At 40.8% G+C, this 21,493-nt stretch overlaps 1 protein-coding gene across 1 annotated transcript in view; it reads right to left on the minus strand.

Annotated features, from left to right (window-relative positions):
• The window catches only part of AK5 (adenylate kinase 5), a 107,499-nt gene that overhangs the window by 37,825 nt on the left and 48,181 nt on the right, over positions 1 to 21,493 (minus strand). The window contains exons 7-8 of the mRNA XM_063117965.1: positions 7,799 to 7,889; positions 2,751 to 2,827 (exon numbers count right to left, since the gene is read on the minus strand). Coding sequence (XP_062974035.1) covers positions 2,751 to 2,827; positions 7,799 to 7,889 — 168 coding nt within the window. The remainder of the gene's footprint in view (positions 1 to 2,750; positions 2,828 to 7,798; positions 7,890 to 21,493) is intronic.

Genomic DNA, 21,493 nt, shown 5'->3' on the forward strand with positions numbered 1-21,493 from the left:
ATACCCTGACAACTGGGCTCAAGAATACATTTTTGTTCCAAAAGGCACAGCACGAAAAGCTGCCAGAAATCCCATTAAAGTCCTGAACTGATGCAGTGGCACAGGCATCTTAGGATATACATACTTCCTCCTTGATTAGATCAGAGAATTGTTTCCCTGTAACTGCAGAAACTTCCATGCCGCCTAACCAACAAGGGTGCCTTTGAAATAGCCAATCTAAAGCTTGTGGAATTTAGTAGAATTTTGAAGCATCTCCACCTCTCAGGCAAGTCATCAAAGTCAACATTACTTGAACTCCGTTGATGACACCTTTTGTGAATATAACACTATACTGCTCCGTAAAGTTAGCTAAATAAAAAAAATATTCAACAGGCAAGGAATCTCCCCAAGTTTTCATTTCATTCCCTAGAACTAAAATATTATTTCTTTTGTTTTGACCCATCCTGAGTCCAGCCAATCCACCTTCGAGCTCTTTGTACCCTTTGTTTCAAATCTTAGAGCTGTTTTGGAGTTTGGGCACTCATTGTTCATTCTTTCTGCTTGGGCATCCCTTATGTTTGTATGTCTCAACTCTGAGAATAATCCAAGGCCAGTTGGTTTAAGTATTGTTCCTTGAGATTCTTTCCTACCAAATTCTCCACTCTACTCTGGCGCCTACCCCACGTTTCCAGATTTCCCATTTTCCTGCCTCATGTGCTTCAGATAGATCAACTTTCCTTTCCAGAGAGAGAAAGGTTTACCCAATGTTAAAGTAGAGTGACCTTATGGAAAGTAGGATAGGGCTCCTGTGTCTTTAACAGTTGTCTAGAAAAGGGAATTTCAGCAAGTGTCATTTGTATGCATGCAGCACCTGGTGAAATTCCCTCTTCATCACTGCAGTTAAAGCTGCAGGATCCCTGCCCTCTTTCGTATCTGGTCAAGAGGGCAGGGCGCCTGCAACTTTAACTGTTGTGATGAAGAGGGAATTTCACCAAGTGCTGCATGCATACAAATGACACCTGCTGAAATTCCTTTTTCTATGCCACTGTTAAAGATACAGGAGCCCTGTCCTCCTTTTCACATGGTCACCCTAGTTAAAGCACCTCATTGAGTTCAGAGCTGGATTCCACAACTTGCCAGCTCTATCTGAAGCCTGGTAGGGAACTCTGAACTAAATATGAGTTGTTGGTTCTGAGTCCAAAGATAAAACTGGTCCCACAGGGAGCGTATGAGTGGTTGGGAAGAGCCTACCCAAATAATCTCAAGCTGAATGTCCCATTTTGGAACTTGGAGCTAAAGCTGAGAAAGCCATTGGTTATCTGTGCCAACAGCATTTTTCTAACTTTTTGCCACCAACCAGAAAGTGAGGTTTGGGTTCTCCTTCCTCTGAAGTGAGGTAATTATAGCCATTCCTACTATATTGCTTTTCCTTTCCTCCTAAATCTATTCATTTCCCTTCCCCGAGACCCACCATTGCCATCAGCACATGAGCTTCCTTGGATGCTGCTCTGCTATTTCCACAGCATGACTGTCCTTATCTGACAAATGCTCATTTCCACAATCTCCAGCTTTCTCCATCTCTTAGTTAGACCTATAAAAATGAGTATACTGGTCCATGCGCTATAGGGTATACATCTTCTCTAATGAATATGTATTTGTGTGTTTGAAAACAAAAATCTGTAGAAAATAAATTCAATGCCTTTTGGACTTTAATAAGTGTTTGAGCTAATTTCTCCATTATAGTTGTAGCTATTCCCCATTTGTAAGAGTGTAGTGTAAAAAACTGATGGTTGTGTACATCTGATGCAAAATGCTCTCTTAGACACACATTTGTAATTGCACATGTATACATGAAAGATAATGTGTGCATATGAATATGAATGCACACAACATTCCTGTGCATATGGGTGGTGCTGTTTTGGCTACACAGGAATCAGCAATGTGAAGCTGGGAAACAGAGGGAACAAGTGGGACCTGCAATAAAGTGTTGCAATAGAAAACAGAATCCTGCTTCTGTTCAGGGTTCCAGCCAAGTAACCGTACCCTTTTCCAGGGTATTCTATTCCATTTTCTCCCCACTCCCTGATTTTTTGTTCTGTCCCCCAACGCTTAGTCAGCCTGTTGATACCTCCATTTTGAGCGCAGGTGGTACTGATAGAAATGGCACTCAGCCCTTGAAGTAGAAAAATAGAAGGAATGATAATGAGATGGACTGATAGAAGCATGACTGACAGTGCAATCCTATGCATGTCTACTCAGAATAAGCACTACTGAGTTCATTAGGTCTTACTCCCAAGTAAATGTATATAGGATTGCAGCCTTGAAGAGATCACATGCAACGCTTTATTTATTTCTCGGGGCAATATTAACGTGGACCTGTACTGAATATTCAGCCCTATAAAAATTGACAGCATTTCTTTTCCAAATACCAAAACAACTTATGTAACATAATAGGTGAAAATTGTCTGGAATTGAAGAAGGCTATTACAGAAATGGATAGAAAGATTGTAGGAATACTACTTCAATCATACTTAGAACCATCTCTGGACTTGAGACGTTTTGCTAAAATGATTGTTCTGTAGTGGCAGATAATGACAAACAAAGCTCATAATATTAAGTAGCCACATAACTAATTTAATCTTCTCTATCACAGGCATAGCACATAAGTCTATAGTTTGGGTTATAAAGAGTCTAGGAGAAAAACCGGGGAAAAGCAATTAACCTAAAAGACAGGATGAATGAAAATCTCTTTACTGTGTTTAAGCCATTACCTGGTCTTCAAAATCAAACTCATTATCAGCAATGTCTCCAGGGTCCACAATGAGATTAAGGTCAAGTTCACATGGACCTAAAATAGGAAGGAGAAATAGAATGTTTGAAATAGGACTTTGTATGATGACATATGAAAAGTATGTTCTATATACAAATCACTGTGCAAGGGGAGCATGTATGTGAACCGCCCAGACAGCTTCAGCTATGGGGCAATATACAAATGCAATAAATAAATAAATAATCAAAGAATGTATTTGCCTGTGTATTCTCTTGAGAGCTGCTTTAAAAGATTTAGAACCCAATCCTATTCATGTTTGCAGCTTAACACTCATCTCTAAATCTACAATTAATTAATTTTAAAAGATCCTTGTAGGAAAGAAGGAAGTGGGGAAGCACAGTGCTTCGGCAATTATTGGAAAGAGTGTGAATATTTGTGAGGATTTTTAGACATTTTAATCTAAAAAGGAGCTGTGTTCAAGACAACCCATTAGGCTATAGTCACTTACCTGGGAGTAAGTCCCATTGAACTCAATGAGTCTTACTTTTGAATAAACATGTATAGGATTGTGCTCTTAGAGCTCCATCACAACAGTGTTTTATCACACTTTTGTCCTGCCTTGTTTATCGTTTTGCCCTGCGACCCTCACACGATGTCATCCCTGTCCTGCAGTCTTGCCTCTTCCCCTCCATTTTCTGAGTTTTTCTGGGGTGGAGAAAGTACGGTATTTTCTCCACATGGGATAAAACTGCCCTTCCATCCCTGTGTATTGCTGTCCTCATGCTATGTTGCAGAACATCCCTTCTTGGGGGCATCTGCATTGAAGGGCAGTCTTGCTGAGGGTGGGAGCAGTTCTCCTCCAGCACGCCGAGTCAGTCGAAACCCACCCTCATTGCTCTATCATTTTTTTGCTTGCTGTATGAGGTGCCCAGCCGATGAAATATGAAATTGCTGAACTTCGGCAACAAAACCAGAGCGAGGGGGAGGGGAAGGTACCCACAGCCTTAAATTCCTAATAATATATCTACAGCATTCAACAAAGCAGATTTCTAGTTTCATAGACTTCTTTCTCCCTGAAGAGCAATTTGTTCTGCCTTAAGTATTGTCACCCTGTATCTATTTATTCCACACATAATAACTGAAGTGCTTCTCATGATTCTCAAGATCTTGCAGGTCATCCCTTTTTAGACTGCTTCTTGCCAGAAAAAAAAAATCCAGTTTCAAATGTAGTGAAATACATCAGGGTTTTGTTGTTTTTAGCAGATCCATTGATCTCAACCGGAAACTGCTTGTGTTCTTGAAGACAAGGGCCTCCTTGAGAGCCTTGCTCTACAGAAGTAGAGAGTGCACCAGCCAATGGATTCATGGCCTCAAGGAGTAAGGAAGGAGAATCTAGTCAATTTAGATAGTGAATATCACTTTCCTGCTTGGACCTTTCCTTTCTTTTCTTTCACGCAACTGTGTTGTATTTATCAGAATAATAAATTCCTTGGAGTTGTAAGGAAAGGGCATGAAAAGAGATTATTTCAGAAGGAATCACACTAAGGACATGTCTACACCATGCCTATATCCCAAAGTAGTCCCTGGATCGTCCCTGTGCATCCAAATGACACACAGGGGATCCTGGGGGCAACCCCAGATCACCAGAGACTTTCCCTGGGATATCTGGGACTGTGGAAAACCTGAGTTTTCCGCTGTCCTGGGACCATCCCGAGGAGCGCAGGCCGTGTGGCTGATGCTCCCAGGTTGTCCCTTCTTCCCCACGAGTAGTGGAGCTCTTAAAATGGGCACGGAGCTGCGCAGGGGCAGTCCGTGCCCATTGTGGGTAGGGAGCGGGTTCAGTTTTTTTTTGTTCTACCTTCATTTTGTGGAGGAGCGCAATTGAGCTCCTTCTCATGCTGGAGAAAAAATGATGGCTGCAACATCCCTCTTTCCTTCTGGGATGTCACACAGCTGTCTAGACTCTGGGGGAGGATCATAGAAGCAGGTAAGTCTGTGATCCTCCCCCTCCCTCCCTCGACACCCTTAAGGTGTGTAGACATGTTCCAAGATTCGTGCTGAACGTTTGTTTGTTTTTTTCTTCTTCCTGCTGTGTGGATTTTACTATTCTTCCTTTATCCAACTAACCATTACTAGCAGCATCCCACCAGCGCAACACATACACTATGATGGGACAAGGGAGAGGGCTTTCTCTGTTGTGGCACCCCGACTATGGAATGCCCTCCCCTTGGAGGCTCGACTGGCACCAACACTGATTTCATTTCGACACCAAGTAAAAACATGGCTTTTTAACAAAGCCTTTAATGGTTAAATTCACTAAGATGGCACATTGTTTTAATTGTTTTTACTGTTTTTAAATTATATATTGTTTTAACTTGGTTCATGGTTTAATTTGTTTTTAGCTGTATATATTTATTGTTTTATACTGAATGCTTTTATCTGTATCCCGCCATGAGATCTTAATGATACAGGGCGGAATACAAATGTTTTAAATAAAATAAATTAATTAAATAAATAGCAGTGGGCTAGTTTTATCACAATGCTGTACTTGGGGCTCTAGCACTCCTCACTGCTCTTCACTCTTCTGCTGCTTTCTCAGCTGACAGATATTTGATACCTAAGGATATAACAACAAGAACAGACATACTAGTACTCTTTATCATGTTTTAATGTCGGGTCATCTTCTCATTATTAGATGAGTTAAAGTGTGGATTGAACAAGAATATGAGGGGTGCCCCTGCTTCTGAACATTTTGTTCATAATGAGACCGGCATCTGTCAAGCAACATGCAAAGAGACAGCAAGGAAACAGCTATGAGAAAGATAGAGAACCAGATAGGCCAGGCCAAAAAACTAACTGTTGTTTAAATAAAGACCTAGGCCTGGCCTGGAAGCATTGATAACTATACCGTATAGTATATTCAGACACTGAAGACAATATTTTCTGAATATTGTAAACTTTTGTCTGAGGGGAAATAAATGAGATTCCTCTTTAATCTATTGTTCTCAACTGATATCCAGTTGCCATGGCTTCTGGCTCTGCTTCAAAGGTTGTGGTGGTAAAGGGCTTCCTGGCTCTCTTGCTGGTATTGTCGCCTCACCAGGTCCGTAGCAATGGTCATAGAGGAAAGGGACCCTCCCAGTAGGCCACTAAGCTTATTCTCAGCAGTGAGTTCTTTTCTCTGTAATGGTGGTTGACATCAAACAGGTATATATCCAGCTACTACAGCCCCTCACTCTGCTTCCTTTCAAAAGCAGCAGTGACAGCTCCTGGACTTGCAATTTTACTCCTTCTACATTGTAGCCAGCTTAACCTTTCTCCCAGTCACCAAGATCCTCTTACAAATGACCCCCGGGTTGTTTTGAATCTTCTCTGTCTCTCTTTCTCTCTCTTTTTCCTGGGCTCCAAAACCAAGAGCCCACCCGATGGGGTGGGAACACCATCAGTCTCAGGGAGGAAGTTTCAGGGGGAAAACAATAAGTGCAGGAAAAATTAAACATTCCTTCTTCAGGATCATCTCTCCCTGCAAGTGCTTCATCTATCCATATCCATCCTGGAAAACAAATCTTCAGATACACTTATTGGTTTTATTTCTCTTTGCAGCAAAGAGTTTGATTATTCCCCTGCAGCACGTTACCATTTTTATTTGCAGTCTGTACTCTGACTCCAATGGTTATATCTAAGGAATGCTTTCAATTAGGGCCTTTATTTGTCCTTTGTGTGTTTGAAAGAATATTATAAATAATCTCTGGGAGAGATACTGCTTGTTCATATATCCTTTTCATTTATTAAATATAATCCAATGAGATCCACAGAAACAGTTCATAAGTCTTCTATTACTTCACACAGTATGCTGGAAAAGTTGTTTAAAACTAAGGAGAGAGCAAGACAGTTTCTTGTTATGAAAACAATTTATTTAAAGACTGGCTTCACAATGATAAAACTTTAATTTCTATCCTCAGGTGCAACACAAAAATTTACTGAATCCCTAAACTGCAGAATTACACGATAACTTGTTGCCCTTAGCAACAGCCTTATTACATGGAAGAAAGCAACAATGAATAATAATAATATATTATTGTCTATGAAGACCAGAAATAGTTCTTTCTTAATTTCTTTCTTTTTCTATCAATTGTTGTAAAGCCAGGAATAGGTCATCTGATATGCCATACCTACATTATTTTGGAAGTCTAAGTTGATTAGAAATACTAGAAGAAGAAATTACATTGACAGTGGATATGACTGAAAAAGACTTAATTAAAATATGAAAGTCTTTGATGTAAACAAAAGCCCTTTTGACTCTTAATTCTTTCATTCAGCTTTTGTAAATTTTACTCATCATAATATATATAAAAAAAGAATCATAACTAAGGATTTATCTTTGGCCTGCTATTTCTGTTTGATATAAAGAATAGCACAGAGAAGAAGGCAGTAGGGACTGAAATGATAGCTTGACCAATTCCCATAAGACTTGAATAAACAATTTTTATATTTCTGAAGTAACATAATTGTACACCAACTACATTATGCATGAACAAGATTTAACATTATGCTACTCTAATATTACTATTTTTAAAAATATGGCAGCAGCCTTCAGTCTCCTTTCCAAGAAGAGAGACTGTGGGCTGCTTTGAACATGATCAGATCCTACACAGAATTCACATCCAGAAAACAAATTGCTTAATTTTTGCTTGTACATTGTTATGTGTGCCGATCATTACACATGTAAATGGCGGTGGTTCACACACCAATCTGGATATGTATAAGGTTATTATATGCTATGATACTCAAGATACTCATGAAAAGAAATGTTCATTATGGTAGAAACTTTCATATAGGAATTTTGGAATGTGTGAAGTAGACCCGCCTTGTGTCTAATGTTCTGTAAATGTTAAACAATAGTGTGTAAGATATGGAACCACATGAAATTAATTTTATTTTACTTTGTTAGGAATATTTTGGCTTAAACATCAACACTTTTACAGCTTGAAAACATGTAATTTTATGCAAGCAAAGCTGAACCTAGTATTGTAATAATCATCAACTCACCTGCCATAAGTTCTTGAGTGGGACAAAGTTTGTTGTCAACTGCCATACTTATGTCATGAAATACTTCTTCCTCGTCTCTGTCAGCATCGAACTGGTGATAAAAGAGAAGGCAGTCAGACACTTTGGAATAGGAGCACTTACTTGTCTGAATGCAATACAAGCATAGTACAAAGGCCTTTGGAGCTAGAAGGAATATTCTTACAAATAGCAAATGCCATTGAAGCATGGCACTGGTTTCTTTAATGCCAATATAGCAACCTATTAATATGATCAATATATTTATTTTTCAGACACAATGTGCAATATTACCATTATTTACATGTGTTACCTTGTCCTGTCTTCAAGATACTAAGGTGGCAATGACATATATTGGGATTCTGCAATTTTATTCTCACAACTGTGTGAGGTAGGTTAGAGAGCTTCGGCTATGGAGCGGTATATAAATGTAATAAATAAATAAAGAAGTAATTAACAGCCTATATAGTCATCCGTTGGGCTTTAAGGCTTGAGTGGGGATTTGAATCTGGATCTCTCTGGTCTAGGTCCAATATTCTATGCCGTATACCATGGTTCTCACCTCAGAATGCCTTAAATAAAACTCAGAATACCTTAAATAAAATTTCTGTTTATGGACTGATTTATATATTATGTTAATTTAGTGTATAAAACTGAGTCATATATATAAAGTGTCATATTTACCCCCATTTTAACTAAATCCCACTTTTATCTCATTCCATCACAGTGATGATCCCACAAACCTATTTTATCAAGGAATGGCCTGTGTCAAAAACAAGTAGATACATATGTATTTCGGGGCAAAAAGAGATGAGGGGAAATGATATGAAACACCATTAATAAGATTGGAATCTTGCTTTTTCTCTCCTCCTGCCAGGAAATGAATACAGAATTCCAAAGCAATTTTCCAAGCGACTGAGAGGACAGGAAGGTGACTAACAGATAAATCCACCACACAATCAATTTCCAATTCTTATACTGAGACAGAAACCTTGTGCACATTTATTTTAGAGTAAAGCTTTGCAGGCATTTCAGGTAGAGCGATGGGATCTTGCATGCCGGGGCCCACTCCTTAGTTCCTTACTTTGCCACATTGAGCGGCAAAGTCTGAAGGGTAGTTCTACTCACGTTCACTTGAATGCAAGAACTGTCCACACAATTGAGGACTGTGATTTATAAGGGTCCCTGAACACACAGAAAGGTCAACTCATGTTCAAGTGAATGTGAATAGAATTCTTTTTCAGGCCTCCCTGGTCAATGCAGGACTAATTGGGAACTGAGGGAGCAGGACCTAGCACACATTGGACACTGTGAGTCAGCAGAACATTGGAGGCAAGGCACAGCGAGATCCCTCTATATATACTCTTAGCTCTCATGAGTTCAGGTGAATGCCTGAACAGAGCTAATATTTCACTGAACGAAGTACACAAAATTGGATACGGATGGGCTGCTGATCTTGCATAGCACCACCGTATATGTTTCATTGCTCTTTATCTCTCTCCTTATCTGTGAGTAAAATTATTCCATATTTCCTAAGTAATGATGAGACCTTGTTCTAAGCACATATTCATTACACCTCTGCTTGGCTTGATTACCAAGGGCTTTGCGAGACCTGCCGGGATAAGCCGGCAGGGAGGCGGGGCGGCAGCGCGCTGACGTTAGCGCGCGCCGCCTCAGCTTCCAGACGCCGGACGTGCAGGGACATCGGGATCCCTGCAGCGTCCGCCATTTTTTTTTTTAGTTTAAAGGGGCCACGTGCGGCCCGAAGACTTCGGACCAGGTAAGTTCGTTTTTTTAAACGGCGGGGGGAAGAATGGCAAGGGGGAGGGCGGGTGAGAGAGAGAGAGAGCGGCGCACGCCGCCACCCGAGCAAGCAGGCGAGCGGCGCTGCCAGGGCAATGCCACCCCATGCCAGGCCTTGCCCTGGCAGCGCCGCTCGCCTGCTTGCTCGGGCGGCGGCGCGCGGCGCTCTCTCTCTCACCCGCCCTCCCGGGCCGATGGGCACAGCGCTCGTATGAGCGCTGTGCCAGGTCCGTGGCTTTTTGCGGCTACTCGTAAGCGAGTAGCTGCAAAAAGCCACGGACCTTCCTAGTCGTTTCGCAGCTCCGGCCTGAGGCCGGGGCTGCGAAAAAGGTGCGCCATAAGCGACTTCGCTTATGGCGCATTAGAGGAGGCCTCAGTGCGGCCTGGGCCCGGATTCTCCTGTGCGTCATCTGGACGCACAGCAGGGAAACCGGGTCTCAAAGCGCGCTAAGGCCTCGTCTAGCAAGGCCCCAAGCATGGAGCAATTTTAACTTCCAGCTGGCTTGGTCTTCCGACGTTGTGGGGCTATTCTTCATTTTTGGACTAATATTTCTTTCCTTGAACAATGAATCCAAAGGGCAAACAGCTTGAAGCTGTGACTGAGCTCATTTAGATTTTAGTGAGCCTCTTCCTCTAACGCTCCACTGAGCAGCTTTATGCAGGCCAAAGTCCCAACCCCCCCGAAGCCTGGCTTTGTTCAAAAGATAGAAGTGTTCTCAGTCTAAAACAATTCCCTGTACTTCGAGGGGGGGTGTCAAGGTCTTATTCTAGTGACTGATAGCAGCAATTCAGCATTCAGAGTGTAAAGTTTTATAATACAATATTTTTATGGGTATCTAGATTGTGTATGTAGATGTTTCTAAGACATGCACATACTGTGCAACACTTTGCATGGGTACCCTTGTGCACTTGCGAGATCTTTATTATCTCATCATGGATCACTTCCCCAGGCCCTATTTTTCCCATTACAATCTCTGGCAGTTGTATGTTGTACCATGTCACTGAGGGAGAGAACAGTCTCAGAATGCAGAAAACAATTTTATTGATGGAAAGAATCCTGAGACTTTCTCTCCCTCTATGTTCATCTTGGATGCTCACCCACCTTGCACCTTCTTATTCTGCCATTTAAACAGACAAGAGGTTTCTGTTCTATTGCATACAGATGCTACAAAAGTATTCATGTTCTAGAATACCTTACCAAAATCTTAAATTAAACCTCAACAGTTACAGCATGTGCAAGGGCAGGTTGTACACTATATGGTGCTTTAATTTGCATTCAAATTGAGGGTCAGAATGAGCTCTGTCCTTCCTCCTCACCCCATTCATCTCATGTGCTTAAACAGTGTTGGGGAATGTCTGGCCTACGGAGACTTGGGCTTCCTCTGTGAGCCTCTTTCCTCTTCCTTTCCCAAGCTCCACACCTTGGCTTGGACTCTATCAGAGGCATGGGGAGGAGGCAGAAAGAGGAATTCCCTTGTTAACCATGATCTGTGATGGGGAGTAGCACACCAAGCGTTTCCCCAGCTCCATTTCCAGTGGGGGGAAAACAAGGGACAAGTGAAGCTGCTGGTGCATTCAGCCAGCACTTTCAGGAGTGCCCTAGAAGCAATAACTTTGCTTGCATAAAACTGCAGTTGTGTTTTTGTAGAAATGTAATTATGCCATATAGTTCCCATGAAGATTTATTGCTTGAAAATCACAATAGCTAAAGAGACAGCTGGTTGTCTCCACCAGGAGTTGTTAAGACTTCAGGCCTGTGGGACCTACTTGTGGCAGTCTGCTACCAACTAAAACCTAGTGCAAAGACATACACTTATAACTAAAGAATTCTGAGCCCAGGAATTTGTTTTCAAAACCAGAACTACCTTTTACCCATCCCTGTCTACACAGCACAAAGGACCTATGGAAAGACTGTGTACTAGGCTCTATAGGCAAGTATTGCATGTGGCCCTGTAATAATAATTTTAAAATGTCATTATGATTTGCCTATGTGATACAGTCACCCCCTTTTCTTGTGGCAGACAGATCGCACTGACAGGTACAAACATAAAAAATATACAACATGGTATTTGAATCACAATGGCTAAGCAGGAACGTCCTTCATTCACAACATGTAGAGCCTACAGACTGGGAGAATGTATGAATCAGAGTTTTCTTGAGCCTTTAATGGGTCCAATGAAAAATTATGTGTAATTATTATTTTAATTCTGCTCAATGTTACATAATTCTCAAATGCTGAGCTATGCATGATGTTTCTACAATGCTAATTTCTTATTCCCACTAGACTTGCACACATACCTTACCCACCCCTGCAAAAAAGAAAGACAAAAGAAAGGCTTCAATGGGGATTACTTGGAAAAGTTTCATCACCTGCCTTTTTCCACGGGATTGTCCCGGGATCATCCCTGTACATCCAAATGACACACAGGGTATCCCAGGAGCAGGCAGGGATGATCCTTCCATTTTCCTGGGATAATCCTTAGGTGTAGAAAGGGCCCATCGGGGGTGGAGGGAGCGGGGAAATTCATTTAAAATTTTAAAAAACTCATCTTTTGTGCACGACTGTTGGTGCGCTCTTCTTCTTTAACAAAAAAATGGTGGCCGCAACATCCTCTCCCTCCAAGATTGTCGAGCACCGCGTGTAAACCGAGGGAGGGATCTTGCGATAAAAATCCTCACCCCTCTGTCGTGCTAGACCCGTAGGTCTAGCTGAGGCCACCGTCTAGTTTGTATAGCATGATAAACTGTGGTTAATCTGAAGTGAAAATGGAAGCTCCTAATCTCTTCTTTGTGGCCAAATGGGAGGGGAAAAGGAGATGGGGGTGTGTGCAAGTCTGGAGAGGGGAGGCTAGGCTCATTCTCATAGTGGTAAACCATGGTTTACTGTTTCATCTGAATACTGCCATTCTATCAAATACAGGCAAGCCACTTGGGAACGCAGCATCCATCGTGTGCATGCTCTAAAGAAAGGTTAGGTTCTTTTAATGAAAAGATTGAATGCAGAATTGAAATTTCCAAACAGCTAAACAAAAATGTAGGCCTCTTGAAAATGCACATTTAACAAAGGTGTATTTGTGGTTATTATATGATTAATTAAGAGTAAACTTCCATACCTTGGGTTAAACTAAATCAGAGGCTACTCGGATCTTGTACTATGATACAATTAAACTGAAATAGGTGTTATGACACTTAGAAGTGAATGCTGTCTGAGGGATACTGTATTCCTACACATCTGGAGGACACCAGATTGGGGAAGGCTGAGTACATTGAAATTAATGGACTCAGGAGAACCTAACTCCTTTTAGGATAAGGTTGAGATCCTATTTATATTTATTTAGAAGTAAGCCCCACTGAACTTCTAAGTAAACATGCATAGGACTGGGCTACACTGCTTTAGTTGATTAATCTGTTGATTAAAACAATTACAATATCTGGCTCTGCTTTTTACATAAATACCACTAAGTGAAACCTATTTATTTATTTATTTTTGAAATGCTCCAAGAAAACTGCCATGTTTAATTGGAAATTTTCTTGCTGTGAGGTTAAGATGTGACTAATGAGAAGGTTTGCATTGTGATGAGTGGGTGACTATTTAGTATTATGCGAGCAAATGAGAGAGGAGGGCCATGCTGTCGATCTGGCTTATGACTGCATTTTAATTGCTTTCTTAAATGTAATGACAGTTATGCCGAACGTCTTTGACAAAAGACATCTCCTTTCCACCTCCCTGAATCAGTTCCTAGCCAACTAAGTTGTGTTTTCCCCTTTTTCTTTTTTAAGTAATACTTGGCTTCTCTTTATTTTCCCAGCATTAATAATTTTGTGTTACAGAAGTTGTTTTGTGCTCTTCTTTTATCAGATAATGTAACAGAACTGGACAGTACATACAGAAGTGTCTTGGCCCAGAGCATCACACTGATGGACAAAACTGGCAGATACATTTCAACTCGCTCTCGTTTGTCTACTTATTTTGGGTCATCAACTTGCTAAGACACCCTCCAGATGTGTTGAAGTACAATTCCCACCACCCCCAGCAACGCCTGCCTCTAGTGACAAGTGACAAATCCAAAAGCACCTCCAAATATGCATATGCTGAGTTTTTTTCTAACTGAGCCCAGAATAGTGGTTTTAAATGGATACTGTCTGTTTTTATGCTTTTTATGGTTTTAAAATCTGTATATTTGTTTTTAATGTTCACTGTTTTAATCTTTGTAAACCGTCCAGAGAGCTTCGGGTATGGGGCAGTATATAAATGTTAATAATAATAATAATAATAATAATAATAATAATAATAATAATAGACACATCTGAGTCTTTTCAAGCAAGCACATTGATGAGTGATGGCTCCACCAACTACTGGCATGTGGCCTCTGAAGTGCTTGTCCAGAATCCAGCCCTCAAATTGAAAAAAGTTGCCCATTTTTGCTTTGGGGGCAACCTGCTCCAGAACAGGGTAAATAGCACTCAACAGGATAGGACAGTATCTCTTTGTCTGGACAGAGTCTGTTTATTGGCCTTCATCCAAACCATTACCTGGCCAAACGCTGATTCAGAACATCACCAGTATTAGATAAAAAGAGAAGCAGTCCTGGGCGTCATCTGCATAATGGTGACATCTCACTCCTCATCATAGACAGGCTCTCCTAGCAGTTTCATATAGACGTTGAAAAGAAATAGAGCTCTGTGTAATCCCACAGCGTAAGTGCCATGGATCAGAGCAATAACCACCCAGGCACCACTTTCTAGAATAGACCATCCAATTAGGAATCGAACCACTGCAACATGATGCACCATTACTACTCAGGACAGCCTATCCAGAAGGATATCCTGGTCAATGGTATCAAAAGCCACCCAGAGGTCAAAGAGTAGCAACAGGGTTGCAATACTCCTCTTCCACTCTCCGCATAGGTCATCCCACAAGGAGATAAATACAGTTTTGGTTCAAAAACCAGACCTCAAACCAGAATTGAAATGGATTATTTTATCCAAGCGTGTCTGGAGTTGATCTTGAGTTGTTTTCATCTTCTGGGTCCAGGTTAGTTTTCTTCAAGACCAGTCTGATTGCCACCTCTTTTAGAGAGGCTGGCATTAGCCCCTTGCTTAAATAGGACTGTGCAACCATGATTTACAACATCATGGAAGATCAAAAATTGTGGGAAGGCTGCGGATGTCTAAGAAATGCTGTTAAGTACCGAAAAGAGGAACACCGTGATTAGATTACATCACTACATTCCTTACAATAGTCACTGTGGAGGTGGAAAGCTGCATAATTTTTCAGTGGCTTGACAGCAATAACGTCGCTCTTAATGAAGTTAAGTGAAAGGAAATGGAACCCTGTATTTCTTGGTGGAATTGGGGTGGGGGAAGAAGGCTTGTTAAGCACTGATTTATAAAGTGCTCACAAAGTATACCGTTTAAAGTTGGTGCACTTAATTTTTTCACTGCTGCTTCTGACATCCCTGCAAAGCTAAGTCATGCACAAAATCATCAAACCGAAGCTGCTGGCATAAATACGTTTGTTTGGGACTTACTTCCAAGTAAAGATAGCTAAATCTATGTACAATAATTCTGTTTTCTTTCCTTTCTTTGTAGTGTTGTTTGGCTTACTTTCTTGAGTTGGCTACTTTTGATACACAGCCTCTTTTTCTTTGGTGTACCTACTCTCACAACTCAGATGTGAAGTCTGCAGATTGCTTGATGGATGGCCTTCCCTTTAGGAAGGGAGACAGATAGTCCAAAAAGACTTTTCATACCTACTTTTCTAACTCTAGAATTTTATTTACTCGGAGTTAAATTAATTCAAAGTAAAAGAGGGGCAGTAGAGTCTACTTCTCAGATGCATTTTCCCCAAACTGAATTACTGAAACTCTCTGCCCATGGGGATTTAGAAAAGCCACAGTAGGGCTGGCTATTTTAAAACAGAATTAATGAGACCAAAATCTTGACATCTGAAGGTCCTGACAATGGTGATTTATTTTGTCCCTCAACAACCTCCATGACAATTGTATCTGATCCAATCATGCCATCATAACCAGATACTACTGTGCTCTTAATGACTATGAAGAAAATACAAACTGGCAAGACACAAAACTTATTTATATTGATTGTCAGAGCTAGCTAACACTTCAATAAGCTCCAAAGGTATTATTTCAGAGAGACAGACAGGCAAAGACAGAGAGACACACAGAATATGTGTGAGGTTCTCTATTCAAAATGGATGTGAGAAATTTGCTGTATTCCAATTATAAAACACTGCCTAATTTCCAACTGTCCCTAACTACATATTTTGATTCTAAGGTGATTCCTAGTGAAACCAACCAGAAGATCTTATGCAGCAATTACATCTTTTCCTCCTGGATTTTTTGGGCGTGGGGTGGGGTAGGGGGATGACAAAAGAAGCAATGGGAAAATATGGGAGGATTACATACTGTAGACTATGAGCTTCTCTACACCAGTGATATACGGCAAGTTCGTGCTTGGCCATTCATGTAAATCTGCAGATCCTTTAGATTACATCATCAACTTCCTGCAAATCTCCTGCGCCTTCCCCCAGTTATTCCATTCTAAAATAAAAACTCCTGGATATAGTGATTCTTCTGAAATATCATAAAATTTCATATAGTGATTCTTCTGAAATGTGTCCCTCAATGTATTATTATTATTATTATTATTATTATTATTATTATTATTATTATTTTATATAGCACCATCAATGTACATGATGCTGTACAGAGTAAAACAGTAAATAGCAAGACCCTGCCGCATAGGCTTACATTCTAATAAAATCATAATAAAACAATAAGGAGGGGAAGAGAATGCACCAAACAGGCACAGGGTAGGGTAAAACTAGCAGTATAAAGTCAGAACAAAATCAAGTTTTAAAAGCTTTAGGAAAAAGAAAAGTTTTTAGAGATGCTCTATGACATCTGGACCGCCAGTAAAATTCCATGAAGATAGCAGGGTGATTGTACAATAAATGCCTTGTCTCGAAGCAGTTCAAGACTACAATCCTACATATACTTACTTCGGGGTATGCTCCACTGAACTCAATAGTTCTTACTTCTTTATAGATATGCAAAAATTCAACTTCAAAAATACTACATATTGAGCATTTGTTTAATTAAAAGCTCTGCTTCAATTACCTGAAATGCAACTGCTGCTATATAATATTTAGGAGTATTTTTTCCATTTAAAACTGCTAGCCTGAAGTACAAATCCTTTGAAAGAAAAGGAGGGAAGTATCCATCTGATGTTGATTATTTTTCTCAGTCTCTCTTTTATTATTCCCTTGAAATGCTTTTATTTCTATGGGCAGTATCCTATTGTGTCCCTGAAAAATGCACCGCGCAAGCGAATGCTGTTGGTGTTGCGCTAGAAGTCTCTTAAGCTAGCAGAACATAATTTGCACAACAACACAGTAGGATACTGCCCAGAGTCCACTTATTTTTGGTATTTAGTTCCACTCCCTCGCAGTGGAAATGTTACGACTATAAAATCATTGCACACCAAAACATCAAGCTCCATCCTGCATTCTCTCAAGTCGTTTTAAGCTGGAATCCAATCGACTGGCAAAAATAAGGTGACTGATCCCAGCAAGCAAGCAAGCAAGCAAGCAAGCAACTACGGCTCTGGCAAATGACTTCATCATTCCTCTTTTAAAAGTAGTGCTGGAAATGTGCTTCCCTTCAATTACACCACTGCACCTAATATAGGAAAGGTTCGGTTGAACTGGATTGTTTAGCCCTAACCAATTAATGAAGATATAGATTGACGTAGTTAATTAATGCACCTCTCTTCTGTTAAGTGCCTTTTGGGATATTGATGGAATGTAGTTTTCCTGTTGACTGAACAACTCTTGAAGAGGTTTAGTTTATAAAATTTCATAAAGACAGAAGAAGAGCCCTGCTGAATCAGACCACTGATCCATCTAGTTCAGCCTTCTGGTCACACAGTGGCCAATCAGTTGCTTGTGGGAAACTGACAAGTAGGAAATGAGTGCAACAGCACCCTCCCGCTCATGTTTCCTAGCATCTGCTGTATACAAGCATCATCATTATCATCATCATCTATTTCTTACCTGCCTCTCCCTTTGGATCGAGGTGGGGAACAATATTAAATACAAAAATTATTTGTATTATTTGTATTACTTTGATTCTAAGACGCCATCGATTGTAAGATGCACACTAATTTCAGTACCACCAACAGAAAAAAGCTTTGATTCTAAGAAATAATAAACGCACCCGCGATTCTAAGATGCACCCCCCGTTTTTAGAGATGTTTACATGGGAAAAAAAGGTGAGTCTTAGAACCGAAGAAATACGGTACTATAAAATACAGTAAAATACATAAAAATGATTAAAAACATATAAAAACTAATACATTATTAAAATAACAACCAGGCATACTTTCTCCGATACTAAAAGTAGCATATAGACATCTGGACTAGTAGCCAATGATAGCTTTATCCTCTAGGAAATAATCTATTTCCATTTTAAATCCATTCAAATTGGTGGCCATCACTACATCTTGTGGAAATGAATTCCACTGCTTAACTATGCCTTGTGTGAAGAAGTACCTCCTTTTATGTGTATTGAATCTCCCACCAATGAGCTTCATGGGATGACCACATTAGGCTCTAGTATTATGAGAGAGGGGGAAATAATGGCCCCATTCTGAAGACACCTTAAACCATGGCTTTAACCATGATGGTTATGCCAGAAAGCTGAGCTGTGTTCAGAAGACACCTTAAACCATAGCTTTAACCATGGTGAATAAGGCTTTCTGGCATAACCACCATGGTTAAAGCCATGGTTTAAGGTGTCTTCTGAACACAGCCCAGCTTTCTGTCTTAACCACCGTGGTTAAAGCCATGGTTTAAGGTGTCTTCTGAACGGGACCACAGTCTCCCTGTCCACTTTCTACAGACCATTCATGATTTTGTGCATCTCTATTACATCTCCCAGGGTGAATAAAAATCAATGATCCTAATTATGCCTAGCAAAGATATTGCCCTTTTCACAGCAGCCACAGACTGGGTCAATGTTTTCTGTCCATCAGAACCACAAGACCTCTTTCTTGGTCAGTCACCACTACTCAGATCCCTTTCAGCTTATATGTGAAGTTGGGAATTTTTCCCCCTCCAACACGCATCACAGTTGGACATACAATATCATATATGAGAGTTAGTATACTATATTAATTACAGTGCAATCCTAAGAATATCTACTTAGAAGTTCAATTAGGCTTACTCCCAGGTAAGTGTGTATAGGATAGCAGCCTTAGCATGGGAGAGCTGCAAGATACTGTCTAGTACGTATAATCTTTCACCTATATTATTGAATCGGTTTTTGGAGGCAGGGTTAAAATCTGGTATATTTCCTTATCCTGCATCAGTGAATTCAACAGATGAATTGCACACTATTAATGAAGTATTTTCTTTTGTCATCTTAAACATGACAGTGGCCTAATACTTACAGAGTAGAAAATACTGGGTTGAGCAATGGGAAGAATTTAGTAAGCTACTGCAAATATAATTGCTGTGTTTCTTGCGTTGCAACATAAGTACAAGTACTAAGTGGCAGACAGACTTGGTGTGCCTTAAAAGGGAATCCATTTATCAGATGTATATTTTAATCAGTGATGGGGTATGGCCTTTGGATAGCCTTTGCCAGCCATGAACCTAAAATATGGCTGGTAAAAGGGACTGCTCCTGAAATGTTCCACGAAGGCAGAGAAGGCTAAAGAAGGAAAATTTTGAGTGCTTCAGAAATGAAGGCAGACAGTATGTCATATAGAAATACAGACTGCTATGAGTAGGAAATTCAATAAAAGCTGAAGTTGTAAGAGACTGGGGACAGCAATTCTAGCTTGCCAGTATGCACACAGGGGAGGGGAAGGAAGAAGTCAAAGAGAAGTAACCTTGTCAAATTGGCAGCTGCAATTGGTAATATTGGCAGTCAGGTGTGCTCTGAATAGGAAGTGGGGATGCATGGCTTACAGATGGGGAAAAACACACCCTGCTGCCTTCTACATGAATTGTGTGAATTGTGATGTTCATTGTGTTTGGCAGGAATGACTGAGTAGTGGAGAGCAAAAAAATTAGGAAAGGGTTAATGAATGAGTATAAGGGCAATAACATTTCTTTGGAAAAGGGAAATTTTTCTAACAGCCAACTATAAAAGCATAATAAAGTGATTAAAATGAAACAGAAAAGTTAAACGACTGGGATGTTCAATCACTCACGCTACGAGGAGGAGAATGGAGGATGTCCTCACTGGGATTGCCACCCTATACATATTAGAGGGGAAAGACAAAAGCCGGGATCCTGCTCTGCATATTATAAGGATTCAAAATTGTGCAGGGAACCTACATGTGTTTACAGCAGTCTCCCCATTTCAGATCTTCCCCTTCCAATGTGGAAGGTGACAAGCCCAGTAAGCATGTCTCCATATTCCCCTTCAAACGAGTCAAATTTGCTTCAGGAATAAAATGAGTCAAATTGTGTGTAATAATCTGTTTGATGATCTACAAGAAAAATATGAATGGCTTGGTAACTGGAACAACTCTTTACAGCAGACTAGAGAGTGAACCAGTTTGTTATTTCCAAATGATTAAAAGACAGTCAGGCCACAGCTAGAAGAGACAATATCCCGGGGATCGCCCCGGGATCGCCCCTATGCATCCACATGATGTACAGGACATCCCAGGAGTAGGGAGGGATGGTCCCTCCATTTCCCAGGGATATTGCCCTACCCTTCTGTTGCGCTTTTTCCGCAGTCTCGGGATGACCTCAAGTAACCGTGAGGAGTCGGAATGCGGCCATGGGGCACAGAGCTCCTGAGGAGGCTGTGCCCATCGGGGGTGGGGTGGGAGGAGGGCGAGATATTTTCTTTTTTAAAAAAAACTCACTGGTTTTCGGACAAGTGCCCGTGTGCTCTTTCTCCTTTAAAAAACAAAAAATGGCGGCCACGAAGACACGTGCCACATGTAAACCAGGGCCATGATCTCGTAATCATAAAATCGTGAGATCGTCGCCCTCCTACCCCCTCATCTAGCCATGGCCACAGTCAGAGATGACAGAGAATGCAAGTTATGGCACTGACACACACACACCCACACAAAAAAAGCTCATTCAGGAGGTTCACTGCAGCCCTTTTCATGTCTGTTCAGAAGTAAGCCTCACTGAATTCCAGGGAGAGGATTCCCAGGTAAGTGTGTATAGGATTACAAGGTGCTGGAGGGTACTGTCTAAAGAAGCCACATAGACAATCAGCTAACAATGCGCATGAGATGATCCTGGACTGCTAAAAGTATACTGGGAGACTAAGAGCGGGGGCGGGGATGATTGCAGTTTCCTACCAGCACTTCTCCACCCCCACTCTTGTTCCATAACACTTCCTCTTTCTTCCCAGAGAAGAAAGAGGAAGTAAACAAAGACCATGTGACCAATTGAGGGGACAGTTTTATTTTGGCACTTTTCCTGCACACAGCAGGAAATGGCAGCACATTCCATTTCCTAAAAAAAAGTTGGATTAAAAGGGGTTCATTTTGTGACGGAAAATAGACAAGTAGGAGCGGCAAGTGAACGTTGTCTAAAGGGTATGAGAAAAACCATGAGTAGGCAGTAGCGAGTGTGCAATAAAATGTTCATCTGATGAACCCCTAATTTGAGTTATCTCTATAACATTCTTATGCTTTCTTGCAAGCTAGGAATCCATATCAAATCACTTGTTAGGCCCCAGTGCTTATTTTTACCATTTGATGATGTACTTGCACACATAAACATGCAGAAATTATAGTATGAACCATCTAATTACACAGGAGCAGCTTCTTATGTGACTTCGGTGGCTTGAAAAAGGGGAGTTATGAAAATGGAAA

Source organism: Elgaria multicarinata, chromosome 1 (genome assembly GCF_023053635.1).
Source record: "Elgaria multicarinata webbii isolate HBS135686 ecotype San Diego chromosome 1, rElgMul1.1.pri, whole genome shotgun sequence".
Classification (NCBI taxonomy): Eukaryota; Metazoa; Chordata; class Lepidosauria; order Squamata; family Anguidae; genus Elgaria; species Elgaria multicarinata.